The sequence below is a fragment of the Rhinolophus hipposideros genome, assembly GCF_964194185.1.
Source record: "Rhinolophus hipposideros genome assembly, chromosome: 7".
Taxonomy (NCBI): domain Eukaryota; kingdom Metazoa; phylum Chordata; class Mammalia; order Chiroptera; family Rhinolophidae; genus Rhinolophus; species Rhinolophus hipposideros.
In genome coordinates this window covers 50339581-50357354 of record NC_138053.1, presented here as the reverse complement: position 1 = coordinate 50357354, position 17774 = coordinate 50339581, and the positions used below count along the sequence as shown (strand labels likewise).

Genomic DNA, 17774 nt, shown 5'->3' with positions numbered 1-17774 from the left:
CACTGCCCTGTGCATGTCTCTCCAGCACACTTATTTTTGTATATTTTTTTAACAACTATTTACTGAGTTACCTACTAAGTGCCAGGCATGATTCTCAGCCCTGAGGATATAGCAATACCCTAGCAGGACTCTTGAGTCCCTCGAGGGCAGAAAAGTTTTATTCCTCTTGGTATACATTGCAGTTTTGTCATGTCACTTACCATAAACGTGATGGGTGTGTCACAGTTAGCCTTGGGGGAAAATGGTCAAGAGTTCAACGTATTTCTGGCTTTGAAATAGCCATCGACTCATTTAGGAACCTAGAGGGAGACTATCAAACATCCATTCCCCTGTCACCATATCAGAAAAACTGTCACCCTGTGGTGTTTCTCCCTGTCATGTCTACCCTAAATCTTTATTATTTCCCAAATCATCTTCCGTGCTGACAGCGGAAGTCATTTTGATAGCCTCTAATAGCTATCTGTAGGTCAACTTGTTAGGTAGGGACATTTTCTCTTTCACATACCCCAAGGCAAATTGTCCAGTACTATTAGGTTGTGCTTTGAGGAAGGCACACCATACACAGACCACATTCAGTTCCCCATCCACTGAATTTACCATCAAGCTCTTCTCTTCCCAAAGGTCATGGTATGAACCTGTACACTTCTCATGTGCAGGGACCCTGCAGACACACTAGTGAGCTTATCCTCAGTCACCGGAACAAAGCTAAAATAGGTTCCTTACACACTTAAAAAAGAAGAGGTGCAACTTAGAATTTCATGGGGAAAAAGTTTAAATACATATTATAACAACTAAATGCTTAACCAGCTGTGGGGAAAACTATCCAGAACAGTGAATAGTTTTTACTATTCATTGTAAGTTTACTATTCATTTATTATTCACAGTAAGTGTTACTGTGACATAATATACATTTGTCCCATAATAAAACAGCATTAGTTCCAAGGCTTCCTAGATGCTTCAAAGTATGTATTTTTGGCTCATAGGAACTCCCATCTGATGGTAAACTTGTTGACTGACGTAAGGAGTGTGTTCCCTGTTCTTTTGCTTCTACGACTCCATCCAAACTCCACACAAGTGCTTAGGACGCAGTCCTCTACACACACTGTGCTGTTGACCCACTTCACGTGTCATTTCTGATAACCATTTCCTTTCTAGTTCCAAAGTTCCAAAGTTCACATCTTTGGAACCCTTTGGAAAGGTCTTCTATGATAAAAAGGGTAGATTCCAAGTAAAGATGACATGGAGTTGAAGCTATAAACATCTTCCCTCAATTTCATACAGTCAAAACTAATACTTGAAGTAAAGCTGGAAGTTTGTGCATGTAATTAGAACTTTTTAATAATCATCCTGATTATTATTCTAATATCAATGGTAGCAGGTAATGCTTCTGAGCACTGCAATGTGCCATGCACTGACCAAGCACTTTAAATATAACTCACTTAGTTCTTGTAAAAGTCTTACGAGGCAGATACTATTAATATCCTCTTTTGAAAAATGAGGAAACTGAGACACAGATGGATTAAGTAAAGTCACACAGCTAATCAGTGGTGGCCTGGGACTCAAATCCAGGCAGCATGGTGCCAGAGGCCCTCCCGAGCCATCATACTGTGTTTCCCCGAAAATAAGACCTAACCAGACCGTCAGTTGTAATGCGTCTTTTGAAGTAAAAATTAATATAAGACTGGGTATAATATAAGACTATATTAATTTTTCCTCCAAAAGACGCATTAGAGCTGATGGTCGGGCTAGGTCTTAGTTCGGGGAAACGCGGTAGTAGACTGCTGCTTCACTGCAAACCAGAAACTAGCTTCCAAGACAAAAGCATCTGTCCAGCAGAAGAGGGGAGACTGATAGGCACCTACCAGCTGCCTTACTTACCCCTGTGAGAGGTTAGAGACGACCGGCTAGCTACCAGGTGAGGAAGCACACGCGTGGGATGGGGGGGGGCGGGGTGCACCAAAATAAAGTGTCACCTATTGTGAGGCAGGTTGATTTGCTAACCAGACAGCAAGACATGAAAATAAAGACGTTCCATCCATACCTTCTCTTCCTGATCCAAGTGTCACCAGCCTACCTATTATTGCAATACAGATAGCACTTTAGAATGGCTGCCCTTGGCCAAAGCAACTTCTAGAAAGGAAAACCTAGTGAACAGGAAGAACAATGTAAAGTTTGCTATGCTGTGGAACACGGTATGCGCCGAATACTGCCAGTAAAGCACAAAACCCATCAGACCAGAGGAAAAATAAGCTGCATAATCCGCGTGCATTTCAGTCTTTGCCTGAGAGTCTACCTGCACATCCACCTAGAACACTAAAGCTGTCCACAGCAAACACACCTTCTGTCCTACCCCTCCAGGACAGACCTCTGCAGCCAGGTAGACAAAATCCCGCACCGAGAGCATTCTCAGGCAGCCCCAGGATTAATTACATCCCTCCTCTGGCAGGTCAGGCCATTGTGTAACCACCTCGCCGCCTCCACGTGGCCTTTCTTCCTTCATAGAACACAGCTGATGACCTTTGTCTTTCCTGACCTCCTACCAATGAATCTTTGAGCTGGTCTCGTACATGGTAGGTCTGAGTTAGCCCTGTGTTAACAGATCTGCTTGTCTCAATGCCTGTACGCGGGGGAAGCTGCTCCCCATCTCAGGCACCTGGCGCACGTATGACAACTGGGGACACCAGGACTGTGGTCCTCGGGCCTCCTTCTTCCACCCAAGGAGAGCTGTGGTCCTCTGCCTCCAAGCCGCGAAGCTAGTGAGCAATATTCCAGCCTGCTTGACTTCTCCAGATACCAGGACAGGCCCCTGGGCTCAATACCAAAATTGCAGTTAGCCGTTCAGAGTCGGGTATTTGAACAGTACTTTTATAAATAAGAGTAATATAAAATATTATAACACGAATTAAGGATTTCTTCTCAAGAATTGCCACCTTTAGTTAATCTATACCTTTGAAATCATTTTGCCCATTGAGGTTTTTCCAGTTTTAATGAAAATTTGTTCTTTGTTATAAAGCCTAATTTGGTTTTAGTGAATTTTGGTGAATTTGGCCAGTTTTGAAAGTATTCTTATTGGTTCTTCATGATTGTTCCAGTCATCGTTCATGCTCTAACTGAGAGGGCAGACTCCATGTCAGAACTGAGACCTACCAGCATTTGCTAAATCCTTTACTCTTTTCCAAATGCCTAGAAACTTACAGTTGTATTGGCACAGATTCACCAGCATAGCACAGACGTTTTTGTCAGTGAACATTTACTGAACACCTATTATGTATGTAGCAGGCCCCATTCTGACCACTAGAGGTAAAACTGAAAAAAGACACAATCCATATCCCTCCTAATATTCTAGAATAGTGGTTCCCACATTAGTACGATAGCCAGGAAGATTATTGAGAGGTCAGTATTTTTATTTTGCTAATATAAGGACACTGAAAATAACCCTTATCTCCTCACAGCACAATACCACAAAAGAAATGCTATTTTCAAACCAAAAGGGTAAAGACTGTAATCTAAGAATAAAGGACAGTTTTTTAAATTGAATGCATTTAGCTCTATGAAATCTTAACTATATCGCCCTTTCTCGTTTTTGCTGTGGACTGGTGGCAATCTTAGCACAGAGTGGACCTGCACTCGTTCAAAGGCATTAATGGGTGGGAGTTGGGGAGGGTGCCTGTGTTAGGATGGGGGCCCTTTTCTAAGAAGCCCCGTGGTTTACTGTGCAAGTAACATGGTAAAGAGTAAGGAGGCTCTCTCTTTCTCAGTTCTTTGTCTCTTTGGAGTCCAATCTAAACTTGTTTTCATTGCACCTCATTTTAAAGTTTTAAGAGTTTATGGACAAGCTAGACTGGGCTCAACTTGGACATTTAATAACTCTGCTTTGATAGCCAGATTAGGAACTGGAGGTCAGAGGGTCCACTGGTAATGAAAAGAGTTTTCAGCTGATGACCACAGTATCTCTGTAGAGCCGATTATATCTACATGTCAGCTTAATACATGATCAGTAATATTAAAGGTTTTGAACCAGCAAGATTTTCTGAGGGGAAAGGAAAAGTGAAGGATCACGTGTCAATTTTTTCTTTAAATGCATGTATGAAAGCTCATACCATCTCCCTGGAAGAGTCTAATTGGGTACTCCTTTTCTACTGAAAACACTCCCATGGAATTATAATTGGCAAGAAAAGTACTCTTCCAGTGTAGGGGTTGGAGAGCAGATGACAGAGCAACATAAAGAGAATTATTTGGAAGACAATCATCAGAGCATAGTTGTCATAAAAAGACCTTACAACCAAGGCCCTGAGAGGAAGTTTCTGTTACAATTAATCAAAATTAATGACCAATTAAGAATTGTCAGGGGGTGGCGGGATAGCCTAGTTGGTTAGAGCAGGGTGCTCTTAACAACAAGGTTGCCGGTTGGATCCCCTCATGGGTCACTGTGAGCTATGCCCTCTACAACTAGATTGAAACAACTACTTGACTTTGAGCTGATGGGTCCTGGAAAAACACACTTAAATAAATAAAAGTTTAAAACAATATATGTTTTTTAAAAACTTAAATAAAAAGAATTGTCAGATGCCTTTTAGAATATGTGGAGAAACAATCTGTAATAAAGATGCATTTCTCCCCTGTTGAAGCCTCCCTAAGTCTTTTTCAGCAGTGATTCATGTTTACATGCTAATTACATCACCGACAATTTCTACAGCCTTAACTCCTAACTGTTAAAATGCATCCCAACAAACAAATTTAGCCAGATTATTCTTTCCCGTGAAGTCAGTGATAAAATTTTATTTCCCATTCCAAGTGAAAGTCTGTTTCCTAAACTGTTTATATGCAACTTGGAGAAATTTATGAAAAACTTTGATATATTATTCATCTGAAATGTAGGATTAAGAAAGAGCTCCTGTTTGACTATAACCAGAATACACTGATAATGCAAACTAAGCTGCCAAAATAAATAAAATGCAGTATGTAGCAAAGACACGCTAAAAAAAATTTAGTTGCTGAGCTATAAAGTTCTTGCCTGCTAAGGTCTTGGGGTCTAGCTAATGTCAAATAATACCTGCAATGAACCAGGAGCCATCTCTTCAACATGAGGTCTCTGTAGTTGGCCTTGAAATGCTGAACACATAACCACTCTGCGTTTTGGTTTGAAGTTTTTAATACTGGCTTCATTTTCTCAATATTTTAGATTTCTCAATATTTTAGATTTTGTACTAGGTGCTATCTTAATAAAAAAGATTGCTGGTCAATAAACCTACTGGGAAGACTGTATACATTAATTGAACTCACAAATATGGCTCCCTCTACTCCAGCACAATTCTTCATAGGAGATGCAGATCCCTTTTGAAGTAGTGTCACAGAATACCATCATTTCATTAAGCTCTTAAAACAGACTGCCTGAACTGCTTGTGTAACATGCAGAGTCACACTTAAGTGATTATTTGTTCGTGGAATTTGAACATAGATCATCCTTGGCTCCATGGTAATTTATGTCTACAATTAAATGGTTACCATGGCAAACAACTTTCCACATTTTATTTGCGTATCAATTGCTATATCTGAATTTTAAGAGAGTTCGCAGTTTTCTTCTAGATCGTCCAATTGATTCTTTAAAATAGATTCCATTCCCTAGATTTACTTATACTAATGCCTGGTTGGTCCACTTGCTTTTCGGCAGTAGCTTTTTATTTAATGATACGGTTGAGTTCTTTGTTTTCTTTATATGTGATGTATACAGAGGATGCCAAAAAAATGCATACACATTTTAAGAAAGGAAAACTATTAACATTGTAATACTCAATACATATTAAATAACAAAAGATGAATACAAGTCATGTTTGACTTTTGCAGTTACAAGAGGTGCTCAAAGTGGTTACCATCAGCATCCAGACACTTCTGATTACACGAACTACTGCTTGAGCAACCTTGACCAAAGTGTCCACTTGTACACATTTTTTTGGCACCTCTGGTATATGTGGGGTTTTTTTTGTTTTTATTTTTGCTTCTCTAGGGCACAGTTTATGAAACAATGACTCTCTAATATGGCTTGGGAGTGGAAACTCAAGAGTCTACACCTGAGTCTACAGGTCTTTGCATTTAGTAGGCATCCAATAAAAACTTGTTGAATTGAAATTTAATTCTGTCTGCCTTGTAACACTTCTGCAATTCTTTAGTTTTTACCAAGGGATTACTGAAGGTTGATGAATTAGTAAATGTGTCCTAGTTAGTGGTATTCTTACGTTGATTTAGACATAGAACTGTTTGAACTGATTTCTGGCAGAGGCATTATCTATCTAGAAAGCCAGAAATCAAGAGCTTTCTTTTGATGGCCAGCAGCTTCCAGTGCCTCTTTCTAAGGAAAAGCAGGGGATGTTCCTTCTACTTTCCTCATGCCTTTTCTTTGAAGATATTTTGAACTTGGACAACCAAGCTCCCACTACCTCGTCAGAGAAAGCAAGGTGGACATTTCAGGTGTCACTTTATGGGGCAAAGCCTCTGTGAAAGTCCGTAGTCTCCTCCCTTGTCTTTATGCTTTCCAAGCCCCTCTTCTTCTTCTTCCTTTCCCCTCCACAATGCCTGATCTGGTCTTTCCAGCCTAGGGGTAAATGAGTAGGGCATGGGACAAATCAAAATGGATGCTGGGATCAGATTGCATTGTGGTTATCTTCTCGATGGTAAGGTTATTTTTCACCCTGTGAAAAGCCCCAATTAGAATAGCAAGAGGTGGCTACTGACCCCGGTACACTTCATATGCCTATCTGTACTTGCTCATACATTCGGATTTATGACAAAGCAATTCCACAAGCAGCAAAGACAAAACCCTCCACTCTTCTCGCTCAGATTTTTTCCCTTTTATTCCTTCCCCCCCCCCCTTTTTTTTCAATATTGAGCTCCTTCCTCCTCAATCACTGCCCACTTCCAAGAAAGCTGAGTCTGCACACGCCAGCCCCTTAGCCGCCACAGCAGTGAGCGGTTCCCATGAGCAGCCCGTCTAGCCCAGCCCAGCAGAGGCATGGTCGTCGAGCCCCACAGCAATCTGTCTGGTCAGACTGGTGGAGCAGCGGGTGGAGGCAACCCTGCTGGACTGAGATGGATGTGAGCAGACAGACGGCTGCAGGGAGGAGAGGGTGTGACAGCCAAGCAGACAGCAAGGAGCAAACAAGTATACGAGGGAGGATGGGGAGACAGCAGGCAGCCAGGCCCGGCATCTCATGCACTAGTTCAACCCTCATGGCAACCCCAGTGGAATAGTCCAAGCCAGCACAACTGAGCCAAATCCTGAGCTCATTTTGATGGCTTCTGTCCCAAACCTGAGTCACTGGGGATTCCACAGACTTCTAAGAGAGCCCTTCATGCATTTCCAAAAACAAACGGCTTGATGCTGTCATGGAAAACCTGGATCTTTGCATTCTATGGTTTCACTATGGATTACATCCAGGTCACAACCTAAGGAAGACAGCTGGCAAAAACACCACCCTGCTGGCCGATTACCCAGCTTTTGTAATGAATCCCAGAGGGCTGTGAACCGATGTGTGTTTTTGGCTTTGCCAAGGCTTGTATAAGTCCTCACCTAGTGAAGACCCATCAGCCTGTGATTCATTCTGTAAGGGGAGCCTGCGAAGCCACCTGCAATCAAGACTCAGCTGCTAGAAGCTGCCTCTAAAAGGAAAGGAATGGAAAATGTATATGTCACGGGGGAGAGGAGTGAAAGGAAGAAGTTCTTTGTTTTCCTGTCAATTCAACTATTTTCTGCTTTATTAAAAAAAAGAATGCTCACAGTGACACCAAAGTCGCAGTATATGCTCTATATGCTTCAGCCCTGACACCGGCAGGCATCTAGGGGCCAGAGACTAGGACCATCCAATGTAGGCATGTTTGACTTCAACAGAGCAAGGTCCATTCTAATGGCTATAAAAGACACCCCTACTTCTTAGAATGCAGCAATTCTAGGAAACATAAAAGATACATTAAAACCTGCCGAGAAGGCATAAATACTTTAATAATCAAGTAGCTACCACTTATTACTATGTGCCAAGCACTGTGCTTAAGCCTTTCTATTTTATCTAATTTAATTCTCAAAACAACCCTGAGGTGTATACTGTTATTATATTCATTTTACAAGTGAGAAAACTGAGGCTTAGTGAAATGAGGGCTGTTGGTCAACATTTCACAGCCTCAGGAATGAGATGAGGTGCGGACTGAGTCAGCACCAGTGAGGCTTGAACTCTAATTGCTACTGAGAGAGAGTGTGGAGCAGGGATTGAGGAAGTGTCAGCGGGGCCGCCATTAGGCCAGGCCTTGAAGGCAGGTCCTGCCATCTGGGTTAACTTAATAGTGAGGAGAGGGGTTTTAGTATGGTTTTTTAAATAACCCTGATTCTGAGATTTCCATTGAGGTAGCAGATTCTTTCACACCCAACTTCTAAAGTCAAAACATCAAGACTTGAATGATTTCTGTTATATTTTTATAGACAAGGAAGGCTATACAAGTCTGTGGCCTATTTATTCTTTAAAATCGGGTAGTAAAGGAATATGCTTATGATATCTTGTAACTTTTCAGCTAGTTCCATTTTCGAAAAATGTCATTCTTGCCAAAATGAAAGTTGTAAGAATAAACACAGTCTGAGTCTGAGTGTATTTCGTTTTGTTGCTCTGGCAACAGCCTCTTTTCTCACCATTGGTTTCAGTGTCAGAATAGATCCAGGCAGGGCTGAGAGAAAGGGGGCCTGGGAGAGAAAAGACTGATGTTCACAGCTGCAGCAAGTCCTTGGCTGAGCCTGGGGCGGACGAGATGTTATTACAGACCAGCCAAGAGGAGGGAAAGCAAGTCAGCTGCTTCAAACACACAAACTTTCTCAGCCATGTATTTAAGGACCATGGCTGCCTTTTCTGTTGGCTTGAGTTGCCTGGTACAGACCTCCATTAGGGGAGAAAGAGACTACGGGTCATCCTTACAGATGACCTCCCCCGTCCCGCCAGGATGGAGTTGGCTGACTAGTGCTTAGTCTTTCGCAGAGGGATGCTGCTCAGCTGGAAGGAGAAAAGCAACCACTTCTTTCCTGTATGTCAGTGTATAGACTGAAGTCAGTGGGTCCTAGAGACAGAATCTGACTATACAGGAATCTCTGCCTCCTGCCAATTTAAAATTTTGAGTAATTGCAGACTACGAATGGCCACTGATTTGCTAGATAGAAGGCACTAAGTTTCTCAGGATGAAAAGCATTCCTAAGGATGACAAACCAGGAATTTCACCTGCATACCGGTGTGGTGCTGAAACTCATAATAAAGGCATGACGTCATCAAGGAGGACAAATGCAACACAGTAAGGGAAATCCACCTCTCTGGTCAACCAGAGCTCTTCAACAAGACTGCTAAATTGTGTGTGTTGCCTTCCCTTCATCTACATGTTCAGTTTGACTTTCCAAAAGCCTTTGGTAACACTTCTCAACGAAAGTTTGAAGATACACACGTGCATATATGCATATACCCCCGAGGCCCTGTGTGTCTGAGGGGAATCAAGCAGGGGCATTTTTCTGACAAGAAAAAGATGAATGAAACCCATCGTGTTTAACATTTCTGGTTGGTGACACGCCAAGCTGAAGGGGATAAACTTCGGATTTCAGAAGTGAATCAAAAAGGTGACAAAGACGTCACAGAATCAAATATCTAATAAGATTTAAAAAATAATAAAGTAAGGTCATATATTTTCCAATCTCCCAATTTTTCAGAAGAGGAATGCCAAGTTCCAGAGAGGTGCATTTATCCCAAATGAAACTGCAAGCTAGGAGCAAAGCTGAGAATTAGAATTCTGGCCTCCCCAATTCCGTGAGTACCTGGGGGGCCTGTGTCATTCATGGTATGCTCTTCTTCTGGCAGATAAAGAGACAAGGTCCTGAGACTTGTTACAAGTATATCCCCCATGCAAACAGACCAGGATTGTGGCATAGATCCTTTGTCATTTCTCTGTTGTTACTTCCCCTTCCGTCCCACCCCCACGGGCCACTCCCCAACATTTGAGGAAGGAAAACATTCGCTGTTTGGGGGAAAAAACTGTTGTTTGATATGTTTATTTGGAAGCCATCCCAGCTGAGCTCAAGAGTTTGTTATAAGGCAGACTAGACTGAATTCATTTTGGCTCTGTTTCTTAGCGGCCTGGACACCAGGCTCAGTCCTGGTCAGAGAGTTGCACCTATGCAGCGTTGGGATTCGCTGAGGGATGAGTGACCTGCGCCCTTCAGTTAGTTAGGGTGGTAGGTGGATTATTGTCTCTCCTGTTAGAGTTCAGATTAATAAATACCTTGGTTATGATTGGTTATGATTGTTTAATTTTTTCCCCTGAAAATTAAAGCAAGAGTTTATTCCTCTACTTTCTTAAGGATATCTTGACTCTGTCCTGTGCGCGAATATGTGTGTGTGTGTGTGTGTGTGTGTTTCTGCCAGCCAGTAGAAGATCCTTGACCCTAGAAAGAGACTCTCCTGGTTCAGGATCCACATTTCAAACCCCGGTGGGAAAGTTGATGACAAAGAACTGGTGGCCTTGGAAGTTTTCGTGCAGCTCACGGCCTCTCCTATCCTTCACTGTAAAGAGCTCATACCTTTCTTTCCACTGATGTCTAACCAGCTCATTGGTGAGAAATTCCCAGAAAGTAGAAAAGTTAGTTTAATATTTTCTGATCTGAGTGCGCAGAACATTCTCTTGGGCTCCAGGAGACAGACAATTCAAACGCGGACATTATTAAAGACAGCAGCTGATACTAAGTCCTTCCCAGCCTGCTCCTTCCCCGCCCAAAGCTGAAATCACCCTGCGGCTGGGGAGGGGGCTGAGAGTGAGTGGCGGGGCCACTCGCTGCCTCTGAACACCCAGCACAGAGTGCTGGCCTCAGGTGGGCCCGACTCCTCAGTGGGTGCGCAACGTGGGAAGCATGCTTTTAACTTAACGGGGCAGGCAAAGAGTAGGAGGAGTCACTCCAAAACCCAACAACTTGGAACCCGAGGACAGAAGCCATGAAAAGGACCATGTGAGAGCAGAGCACACACTTCTCTCCGAGTGGGGAGAGTGAGGCAGGGAAAACGGAGTGGCGAGGGCGGCACGCTCCTGTGGCCGAGGACACACCTTCGCAAAGCCAACCTGACCACACACAAGGGTCTGCAAACCCCGCCAGAAAGGAGCAAAGCAGCGCGCGCTGCCCACGCCGCGTCCCTCCCGCCCGGGCCCCTTCCCTCCGCCGCGCACTGACCTGCAATTCCTTGCAACAGTCCACAGACGTTGAAAATGCTTTTCTTCATGATGCTCTGCACACACATGGTGAAGACGGACACCAAGGCCACCATGCAGAGAATGAAGATGCCCACGGCTAAAAAGATCGCGGTGGCCTGCCAGAAGCCGCTGGCGATCTCGCCGAAGTTCTCCGCGTAGGGCCCACACAGCGTCTCCCGCGGGACGTGCTGCACCCCGGGGTTGCGGATGCAGCGGGCATAGATGCCCAGGGTGGGGTGGTAGGGCTCCGCGGGGCCGCCCGGCTCGTCGGGCTCCGAGCCGCCGCGGGTCTTGGCTTTTCCAATCAGCCAGTCTGCGCTCATGAATGCGATGAGCTCTGCAAAAGCCACCACTATACTCAGGAGGGTCCAGAGCATCGAGCGACAGGTGACAATGACATGACACATATTGCTGTTCCAGGCGGAGAACTAGGAGTCCACGGAGTGAATGAAAGCAGCGGGCGGGGAAGGAAGCTCAGGCGGCCTCAGAGGGAAGGCGCTGCTCGGGGCACTCACTCCCGCAGCCGGGGGCTCCCTTGTCCCCGCCTCTGGCTGCGCGGTGCAGGGCTGTCATGCTGCCATGTCTGCGCTCCGGAGCGTGGCCGCCAGCCTCACCTACGGGAGAGAAGGGAGGAGTCGGTCAGCAGCGCCAGGCCCCGCCCCTGCAGCCCCGCCGCCCGCAAACTTGCGGGTCCCCCCGACCCCCGTGGGTGCGCAACAGGCCGGCCCCGCCTCCCGCTCCCGCGCCGACCCTAACGCCGCGCGGGTCCCCACGGAGCCCTGCCAGAGCAGATCCTGGTCCCCAGCCGACACGAGGGCGACCTCAGCGCATTCGCTGGTTTCCTTTGTTTCTAGTTCCCCCTTCCCACCCTGTCAGAACTGGCGGTAGTGGTCACCCCTATCTATAGGCAGCATGACAGAGGCGAGAGGCCCGGGCCATTCCCTGCACCCGTCCCAGAGGTACCCTGTGCTAACGGGGCTCCCGCTCCATCACCTTTTTGAAAAAGGCAAACAGCACAGGGATCCAGAGAAATCTGGATACAACCGGCAGTGAACGGTCAACGCCTGGCTACCGGGCTTTTTAAAGTTTCCAGGACTCTGCCTGCTGTTTTGATTGATAGTAAGACCCGCTAAGTTTTGGAAAACTTGCACCAAAAACTTTCGCTTAACAGTAGAGAGCAGCAACACACAATTTTATCGCCTGGGAATCAAATTACCAGCAGACATACGAGTTTTTGCTTCATAGGTAAATGAGAATATAAAAAGAAACAATGCCATCAAAAATAATAAAATGTTGTTACCCACACTTATCTTTCATCCATTTCTCAGAGGGTGATTTTTAGACAAAACTCAAAGAAGGAGAAAACAACTCAAGAGTTCATGACTTAGTCACTTGGGGAAATTATTCAAAAATGACCGTTGACTAAGTATCATTACCACTGAGTGGACTTGTTGACAACAGAAACTTGCCTATAAAGAATGCATCCCTTGAGCTGTCCCAATTCATCACATGTGCCTCGGCCTGAGCTTCCATTCACCCCAGGTCTGGAGCTCAACATGCCCATTGTTTCTGATCTCACAAGGACTCATTCTGTTCCCAAGGACAAATGGCTTCATTACCAGAGGGCTTTGCTCTAACAGCTCAAACCTCCTTCAAAGGGGCCTGAACCCTGAAACTGGGACCACAGTGCTTGCCAGCAGCCCTATTTTCTGCCCTCTCTCCAAGGTCAGGAAGAATTGCACAGCTCACAGCGGACATCTGGGCTCACGGCTCTGTTCTGAATGATTAGACCTTATTAACCCAGGTCATGTCAACTCCATAAAAACTACAAAGAGCCCCATGGCATGTTGGCAGTAGGGTGGGGCAGGGAGTTAGCAGAGATGGAGGGAAGTGGGGAAATAAGGAAACCCAGTGTCAAAGTTTCTACACCATGCCACTGACATCCTAGTGAGAGGTGACTATCTCCTAAAACGCAATGCATTTAAACATTCTCATACCATTGTAGTTATACAAGATGCCGTTTGGGAAAATTAGCACAATACGAGGAACACAGGCACTTAATAATTGTTGGGTGTGTGCGTGTTTAATGAGTCCGTGTGGAGCCCTGGGGAAGGTACAGGTGGTGTGTTCCATCCACCTCAAGAGTTTTGGAATCCACCAGGTCTGGGTTCCAAATCCAGCTGTACCACTGACCGACCACATGGCGACTCACTTCGCAGAGCTTCAGATTCCTCAGCTCTCAGCTTCCTCTACTACTACCACTTGGGGACAGTAAGGGTACTTTGCCTCACAATATTTCAGGAATAAGCACGAACCTGTTAAAGCACCTTGCTCAGTGTATGGCACAGTAAGTGGTCAACAAATACCAACTCCTTTCCCTCAGAAGCTTTTCCCCTAACATGGATAACACTGGTCAGACAACAATTTAACCAATGAAGTTGCTCAATCGATAACAGAAACTTGGCCATGACACACAGAAAAAGATTAAGCACAGGGTGTTTAGAGCTGGATGAGGTCACTAGTGTCTAAGCTTCCCTGGTGGGCTTTTAGGGCGGGGTCCTGGTCTGACTTCCTGCTTCCCCACTGCCTGGCCCAACTGCCAAACTCAACTGTGGAAAATAAATTAGCATTAGGCCAGAAGTATAACCTACTCCCACTCACTCATTCTTACCTCCCTATCCAGAGATTACCAATTACAATGCCTTATGTGGAACAACTTACCAATACAAAAGAGCTTTGCAGGAGATTATTTATAATGAAAATGGGCACTTGAATGAAAACAAGGAGGCTGGGAAAAGCTGCACCCGCCCACCAGGCTCAAAAACACTTTGAACCAACAGGTGGAGAGCCCAGCCTGTTAGGAGAAAAATGAGGCTACTATGAAGTCTTCCAATTTGACTAGAAAACCAATATACTATTAGGTCTCCATCCTTTTCCTTCTTCTGTTTAATGGTAATTTTTCAATGTGAATATAAAACCGCTGCATATTTGTCCTCTTGCAGAATCTCAGGACTCTGGATCTTACCGAATACACTAAGTGTCCACTGTCCTGGTCAGCAAGCTCTGCTCAAAGTCAGGAATGCAATTAGGTTGCAACTTCTGAAGAGGAAGAATGTGAAATCAGAAGGGAAGAGGGCGCAGTCGGGCTTAGCAAAATGGTCCACGACAAATTTAAGGTAGCATTATTTAGGGGCCCGTGTGCTGAAGTCTAGAAAACACAAATTCCTTGTCCATTTGTGTTAAAACAATCCCCCATCCATTGCACCCAATTTCATATCCACGCCAGCGTGGCTGGAAGGAGGTCTTTAATCTTCTCTGTTTGAGCAGGGAGATAACATGCATTAGTCTCCCCAGCAACTTTGCTAATTACTACTGTAAGAGAAATCACCATGATATGTATGCAAGGCTGACTGACAAAACTGAGCATGGAAGAAAAGTTCTCAGGTTGGTGGAACAAAGGGAACACCAGAAACTCCGCAGGGGGCTCTATCGTGGTCTGCGCTCTGTAAAGTGTCCAAGTTTGGCCATGTCCCATGTTCAGGGAGGCAGCATTCGTATCAAAGGGGAAATAGGTCCTCCTTATAGATTGTGTTAACCACAGGGATTTGAGCACAGAGATCCTTAGCACGGCATCCACTGCTATTCCCTGTAATTCCTGCTTCTCCAAAGCTCACTTAATAAAACAAGGCCCTCATTGATATTCCATATAAAAGTCTTCTATCCACGGACCACTCATTTCTCCTCAGGACACCTGACTTGACTGCCAAATCCCTGATGGTTGTGGATAATCTGGACGGCCCTCTGAATTTCAGAAAATGATGCTGTGATTATCACAGAGCTCCACAGTTTCCTTGCCTCTCAGCAAGGAAAAAACAAAAACAATAGAACAGAAATGCTGCAGAAACTTAATCCTGCAGTCAGAACCCAGAACAAGGGAAGTTGATAAACGGTTGGTCCGTGGGGGTCACATGTGTGTTCTCCACAGAGCCCTAATATTTAAAGACGGGGGAAGGTGCTGGGCAGAGCTGGATGAGGTTTGTAGCTCCCATATTTTCCTGCCTTTGGCAGCTTTCTGCTGTCAGTGAGAAGGGAAGAAAGTGAATGTGAGGCAGACCCACTCAGTGCCAGCTGGCGAGGAGATTCCGTAACAGAAACCCAGGAGCCAAGCTCACATCTACCTAGAAAGGCGGAGGCAGCCTGAATGTACTTCAGTCAAAGCTGCATGAAAAGCTTATATACGCTCTCTGTCATTTTAACAGCAGCACAGCCCACGACTGAGGCCACCACAGACAGAGTTCTGAGGAATACCACCTTGCCTACTCACCTGGTGCTGCTGTTCAACTTTATTATGAAAATTTGCAAACTTAGATATAAGTTGAAAAGGATAGACAAATGAACACCCAGATTGAACATCTGTTAGCATTTTGCCATATTTGTTCCGTCACTCTATGATATACACACTTATATTAATACTCACACACTGACTTTTTTTCTTCTGAACTGTTTGAAAATGAGTTGCAGATGTCTTGACATTTCACCTCTAAATACTTTAGCATACACCTCATAAGAATAAGGACATTTCCCTGTATAACTACAATCAAATTAACATATCCAAGAAAACTGACAATAATTCCCTTATATCCAAAGCCTAGTCCACACTCAAAGTTCCCTACCCTGCCCCATTTTTTATAGCTGTTCTTTGAAAACCATGACTCAAGTCAGCGCTCATGCATTACGTTTAGTTATGTGTCTTTAGTTTCTTTTAGTCGAAAATAGTCCTTCCTAACCTATCCTGCCTGCATTTTCTCCCTTGACATTGACTTTTTTTTTGAAACTACCAGTTCTTATAGAATTATCTATTTCCTCATGAGGCCATTTAAAATTGTTCTCTATCCTCTGTTTTATAGAAACAGAAGGAGAAGTCTAAAAGCTAATTTAGATTCAACTTAAATATTTTTGGTGAGAATCCTTGGTAAGTGATGCTGTGTAATTCCTATTGCATCATATTTGGGTTACACATGAGAATCAGTGTGAGTGTGTGTGTGTGTGGAGAGAGAGAGAGAGAGAGAGAGAGAGAGAGAGAGAGAGAGAGAGAGAGAGAGAACATGCACAGTGTCCTCACAAGGCCGCCATGAGGATTAAAGGAGAAAGCGTATATAAAATAATCCGCATAGCTTCCCATTCATTGTGCTCAACATATATCAACTATTATTAATCATTATCACATGATTAACTTAAAATATTTGTGGTTTGGTAAGTACTCAAAAATATTAATTCTTATTAGTAATAAATTTACCACACTGACCCATGTGGCCCAAGTAATCAGTACACTTCGGAGAAGACTGTATGTTGCTCCTCCATCACTGGCAGTTTCTTGGCTGATATCTATTTTCATCATCTCCATCTCCCTCAGATATATACAAGGCACACGAAGGTGCCTCATCCCCTGTCTTCTGGAAGGATAAGAGCATGGATGTGCTTTTGCCTTCCAAACGTTGGAATGACCCTCTAGAGTGCTGCTTCTTAAAGTGCACCTGGACCACCCACACCCCATCTTCTAGGGGGAGACCTAGGCCACCTGTTTAAAAAAGTGTAAGTTCCTGGTCGCCACATACTGAATCAAACTGTCTGGAGGTGTTGCCAGAAACTGCATTTTGAACAGCCCCCAGGAGGTCAGCAGTGACATCTGAGTGGTCAGGAGGAAGGAAGCCTCGCACTCAGCGTGGCCTGTGGAGCAGTTCCTGGGTGCTGGGCAGGGAGGGACTGAAGAGAGGAGGCAAAGGGGAGACTGGCCCAGCGCGTCTGGACACAGCCAGACCACCTGTCCTCAGCACAGCTCGCAGAGCCGCACAAGTCACAGCACTTCTGCAGAGACAGCAGCTGTTCCCCCAGCTCATGTGCTGTCCAGTAATCCTCGCAGGGCATGAAGGAGCTCCCCACACATTCAGGACCTTCTCTTGAGAGCACAGGAGCAGCTGAAGAACTGTAGGGACAGGGCTAGTCCAAAAAGCTCAGCACCTTGCAGGACTGTTTTTTTTTTTTTAATCAGCTACCAGAGGAGGGTCTTGCAAACCCTCATGTGCCCTGGCCACCCCCTAAAATACAATGACCACGGAAATGCAGACACCTTGGAGAGTCACCTTGGAGAGTTACTGTTCTTTGAGTTATAGTCTCAACGTGCTCAACCCCTCCTGCTTATTGGCAACACCCTTCCCTCCTTGTCCGGGACACACCTCTCTCCTCCATCCCATTTCTGGCTCTCCCGGGAAACCTCTCACCCTGTGGTTCCCAACCGGGGGCAATTTTGCCTCTTCCCCACTCGCAGCGGACATCTGACAATGTCTGGAGACATTTTTGGTTGTCATAACTTGGGGGGTGGAGCTACTGGTACCTAATGGGTCGAGGCCAAGGTTGCTGCTAACCACCCCGCAGTACCCAGCCAGCCCCCTCCCCAACCCCCCCCCCCACAAGCAGTGTCAGCAGTGTGGAGGGTGAGAACCCTGCTCTGGGGGCTTCCTGCAGAG

General features: G+C 45.0%; 1 protein-coding gene across 5 annotated transcripts in view; it reads right to left on the bottom strand.

Annotated features, from left to right (window-relative positions):
• The window catches only part of LHFPL2 (LHFPL tetraspan subfamily member 2), a 145265-nt gene that overhangs the window by 8837 nt on the left and 118654 nt on the right, over window positions 1–17774 (bottom strand). For all 5 annotated transcript variants that reach the window (XM_081054078.1, XM_081054079.1, XM_081054082.1 and 2 more), the window contains one exon: window positions 11231–11864. In XM_081054078.1, coding sequence (XP_080910204.1) covers window positions 11231–11657 — 427 coding nt within the window. In that variant the 5' untranslated portion in view covers window positions 11658–11864. The remainder of the gene's footprint in view (window positions 1–11230; window positions 11865–17774) is intronic.